Genomic DNA, 5,075 nt, shown 5'->3' with positions numbered 1-5,075 from the left:
TGTTCCTGCAATATTTATGTTAAAGAATATATTGTTAACATGTTGCAAATGAATGTATACCTAATACAAGGATGCTCTTGTATAAAATATTCATAAATGCCTTCAGATGCTTCAAATTAATCCTTCATCTTTGGAATATGCGGAGGATATAGTCATGTTCAAAACAGATGCTATGAATAGCAGAAGAGGACGGCAATAACTCTAGAAAGATTGTTTTATTGAACGGCAAGGAAAAAGAATTTGGGAAAGACTTGGTCCCCTCTTGATTGTTTTGTTTGATAGAACACAGCAAATTCTTATGCGAATTTCTTCTGAATGTAATCCACAACTTCCTGTGTGATGCGGAAGGCCTTGGCCAATACGGAATCTGGGAGAGGAGGATCCGCTGCAAACAGAGAGTTGGCGATTGTCTGAACTCCCGGAAGCTGGCTGCTCAATGCAGATATGGCCACCGCATTTTCATGCCCCACATTCTGCTGGAAATGCACAAGTGCCTTTGGAAACACAAACACATCTCCCTTCTCCAACGTTTTGCTGAAAAACTTGTTGTTGGTGTCAATGAAACCCACAAGAAGCTGGCCTTCCAGTAAAACAAGAACTTCGGTGGCTCTTGGGTGTGTGTGAGGAGGATTTATTCCACCCACTGCGTAGTCGATGCGGACCAACGATATTCCCAACGTATTGAGGCCTGGTATCTGTTTAACGTTCGCCATCGTTACGTTGGAGCCCACATCATTGTCGGTGTTCCCTGCCTGCCCAAGTCCCCGGAAGAAGAAGTCGTCTGCTGAAACTTGCATTGGGTCTTTGCAAACGAACCCGTTCACCAAAACTGTTTAAAGCAAAATCAAATCAATCTATTACTAACTCGACTCGTCTAATAAGCAAATCATTACCATTGTTTATGTATAAAGTTTTTTACTCACCTTTGCTTTCCTCATCTGCAACGCAGAAATCTTGCAAGGGATCGGAATCCCCTGCCATGACCCTGTCGCTGTAACAACATATCAACAGAAAAAGTCCCAGTGTGAAGTAAATCATTCGGTTAGCCATTATAATAGAAACGCAGATAGTACAAGAGCTCAGAAGGATATGAATGTGTGTTACAAGCCCATTACAAGCTTTATATAGCCCAAACCTTATGACTAATTCATCTTCACTCCGTATATTAAATCACCAATCCTTGTAATATTATAATAATATACTTCCAGAGTTGTTGCTCTTTTCGATACGTCAGAGTAAGTCTTGCTGCAGCATATGGCTATCTCACCTGCTACCGCAGATGTATTCTCACCATTCTTTCATTATCGTTGAAATTTTCTATCTTCTGCTGCATATGCTTATCTGAAGATCAGCTTACCTCCTGCCTTAGACGTATTCTTCCTCATATTCTCGCCACCGCCATTAATTTAGTAATGTGGAAACGATTAGACTTTATTGGAGCGATGGCCTTCTTCAAAGGAACTAATATATACATTTTTCTCAGCCGTCTCAGAATTGGTAAAAGAGGAAATTTTCTTGGATGTTGACACAAACACCGTCCATGCATGCTTTATATTGCGTCTTTCTTGAAAACCTTTTTACGCTCGGGTAGGATAATCTCAGTTTTATTATAAAAATATACGTGTTATATTCGTGAGCCTTTAAAACAAAGAATAGTTCTAAATTATCATTAATATTTTTGGTTTATAATATTAAGGATTCATGTTAATTATAGAGTTTGGTTGCGAGAATTTAAATAAATAAATAAGAGAATGGGTTGTTTTGTGATTGAAAGGATGAACTTGGTGTACAAGGCAAATTCATCGTGGCATGTGCATGTATATGTTACATACTCAACGTCATAGGACTCATGCTAGACGAGGTGAGAAAAGGAATAAGACGAGTGGGCGTTATGACACTCATTTCGCACAACGTAAAACAAGAATGATAAGGTGATCGAGATTTGGAACCCTTATGCAACATGTCTCAAGGGAGGAACTCCTGAAGGCAACATTCCCTCTAATTCCTAATTGGTAGTGAACCGGTCGGGCCTCTATGGCGTGACCTAACACCTATAGCTAAGTAAACCCTAACTAAGCTAAATTATATATAAATTTAACAAATTTTAACTAATTACCAATGATATATAAAGAGATTAAATGCGGCAAACGAATAAATGATAATTTTCTATTAAATATTTTTAATAAGTAAATATACTGTTTGTTTTAACTAAATATTAGCCACAACGATAGTTTATTCTTCTAAAGAGTCCAACTCAACTAAATTAAAACGAAATAAAGAGTGAATTTTCTCAATCCTAAGCTGATATTTTACTTTCTTTTAAAACCAAATTTTTGAAATAAAAGTATACTACACTTTGATTTCAGATTTAATTTAATTAATTACCATTCACTATCAATTAGATAAATTAAATTATTTCACTTGACTAATTAATTTGAGAGGCCACATCACATTTAAACGATTCCAAGACATGTTAAATCCTAAAACCTAGCACACCAACTCCACCTAAGGTTTTTCATTTCCTAAAGTTATATTAAATTAAATTCTCTTAAAAGAATTAATTATCATGCTAAACCCGCTTAATGGGGCCTTAACCGATATGGTAACACTAGAAACCCAAACTCAAGTTTGCTGTGTGTGTGTGTGTTTACAAAGGTAAATATACTTTGTATAAATTATATATTTTTAAATAGGTAAACATACACATCTAATTACAAATAACTATTTTTAATTTTAAACCAAAGTTTAAGTAGAGCAAGTTTTTTTATTTTGTAGGATAACAAAGAGAACAATATTTGCGTGATAAACATCCCCTTCACTTTATTAACTAAAAATATTAAGAAAAGTGCATGAAAATTTCACACTCTTAAAGCTAATTTAATCCACTATTACTAATAACTTTAATTTGTTCATTAAGTATCAATAACTTTTAAACGTATGAAATGCAAATTATCACAAGCGCTAAGTTATTTCTTAAACAAACTCAGCCCTTAAACAATATGTATATTTTTTAGAAAAGTAAAATATAATCGCTTCTAAACACAACAACATCATCATTTATCAACTTGATATACACAACATTACAAGGGACCCATTTGATAAAATTTTTAACAACTTACTCCAACCCATTTAAAAAATGTAATAAAAATTCTAACCCAAACGTGAGAATGAATATTTTCATTCCAATGTCAAGGTAGCACCCCATTTGATTCCACAAAAAATCTTACAAAACACAATTTTTAAACAAGCCAATGGAGAGCTCACCTTCCAACATTTGGGCTTTCTCACAACCAACCCCCAAGCTAAGAGGCCCATGAGAAACTTGATTTCCCAATATAAATACTCCACGCAGATGTAAAATCCATTAAGGGAGTCCAACACCATATAATTCACATCCCTTCTAAATTATATCGAACCATTTTTCCACAGATTTTCCAAAAGAATCAAGGATACTCATACCCAAGAAATCTCCTTCTCAACGAGAAAAAATCGTTCCCTTGGAGGTTCCACATATCCCTCACCCTACACATGAGTTTCTCTGATCAACTTGGGAGAGCCTAAACCCTCACACACGTGTCATATACATAAGAAAAGACATAGAAAGATGAAATTTAAAAATCAAATCAAAAGCCTCCACTAACATATTTACAACAAAATGGAATATAGCATTCTAAAGATTGAATCATATCAAAATATTTCCTTAATAGATGAGGAGGGTTTGATAGAAATTTCTCAAAGACTCTTTTGAGTCCTTCCACAAAGCCTCCCAAAAAATCCCAAAAAGAAAGATGCAAAAAATAAAATAATAAGCCATACAAAGACTCTTAGAATGGTATATACAATATGTGTCATATGACCTCCCCTCCCCTGGTCAGGAGGTACCACATTGATCTCATTCACCTCCTCTAACCCCTTCTCACCAAAACCTAAGGGTATGTGGATATCACAAATGCTCCTACGTGTGAGAGCATTGGGATGAGAGGAATAATATTGTATACTCTTCCCCAATAGGATCCTTTGGATCCACTCATATGTGTGAGGCATGCGGAAGCACCATTCATAAAATTGTTGGAGTGGATTTGAAAGTGGTAATTTACTTACTGTCACCCGCAAGTTAGACTTTCGACACCTTTTTTCTAAGAGACTTGGACAAGATCAAATGATGGCAAAATCCCATGGACTAATTCCCAAAAAGGTACCCAACTCATAAGTGTTTCTTTATGGGCCTAAATACACTCAAAAATAGATGAAACCGACACTTTAAAATCATTCAAAAAAATGCTCAACATAACACCTATTTTTTCTATAAGGATGCCACTGGGCGCAGATACTAACTTACTCATATATAAAAACAAAACAAAAATATATTTAAAAAAAAAAATACATCACATTACAACAATTGCTAAAATCAAAGACCTTAGTCCCTATCATTAACTAAGGTCAAGGCTTCACTAAGAATTTAAAATGAATAGGATTTTCTTAGGAAACTCCAATTTCTATTAGCTATGAAAATTTCCTACACACTCAAAGAAAATAAATAAATTTCCAATATAGGTTGAAATAAAATGCACACATAATCATACATTTGATAAAAAAATAATTCTTCACGACCAACATAGTCCAATACAACATCGTACTATAACTTGATTATATTTTAATGTTTATTAACGAAATCTGACATTGATTTGTAATATAAAAAGTGTAGATAAAATTTGTTTTTGATTGGATAAGGTGGGAAGAGGGTCCCACAACCAAAGTTAGAATACTAGAATAAAGAAGTTCAATAACAAACAAGTTACTGCGCCGACACAACCGCAAAACTACCAAAATAACAAACCACGAAAAAATATTTAGACTTCATATTATGGAGGCTCATAAGAGCATTTGACTCTTTCATGACCAATTTTTGTCTTTAATTATAGCTCTCTCAAGCAGTACCCTCGTTGCTTCTTTTCACCTTCCATATTTAGTTTGATTTCTTTTTTCTTTTTGCCTTTTTTGTTCCATCCTTGACTTATGCCTATTGCGATAGTCAGTCAAAAAGATCGAGAAGTCATAGAAAAAATCCATTAGGT

At 34.5% G+C, this 5,075-nt stretch overlaps 1 protein-coding gene across 1 annotated transcript; it reads right to left on the bottom strand.

The window, feature by feature from the left end:
* Positions 1 to 296: 296 nt before the first annotated feature.
* Positions 297 to 1,050, bottom strand: LOC131865848 (germin-like protein 8-2). Its single transcript, XM_059215398.1, has 3 exons — positions 924 to 1,050; positions 645 to 829; positions 297 to 476 (listed from the first exon to the last, which is right to left on the bottom strand). Exons 1-3 carry the CDS (start codon positions 1,048 to 1,050, stop codon positions 297 to 299), a joined length of 492 nt encoding a protein of 163 aa, XP_059071381.1.
* Positions 1,051 to 5,075: the final 4,025 nt, after the last annotated feature.

The sequence above is a fragment of the Cryptomeria japonica genome, unplaced genomic scaffold (genome assembly GCF_030272615.1).
Source record: "Cryptomeria japonica unplaced genomic scaffold, Sugi_1.0 HiC_scaffold_123, whole genome shotgun sequence".
NCBI classification, from domain to species: domain Eukaryota; kingdom Viridiplantae; phylum Streptophyta; class Pinopsida; order Cupressales; family Cupressaceae; genus Cryptomeria; species Cryptomeria japonica.
Note: the sequence above shows the minus strand (reverse complement) of the source record. Positions and strands in the feature narration are given on the sequence as shown.

Excerpts from the sequence above, each read along its gene's own strand:
- LOC131865848 (XM_059215398.1), bottom strand. The coding sequence starts at position 1,050 with ATGGCTAACCGAATGATTTACTTCACACTGGGACTTTTTCTGTTGATA. Across the intron at positions 830-923 it reads TGCAGATGAGGAAAGCAAAG|TTTTGGTGAACGGGTTCGTT; the intron begins GTGAGTAAAAAA and ends TGCTTTAAACAG. Across the intron at positions 477-644 it reads TGGTCCGCATCGACTACGCA|CAGAATGTGGGGCATGAAAA; the intron begins GTGGGTGGAATA and ends GTGCATTTCCAG.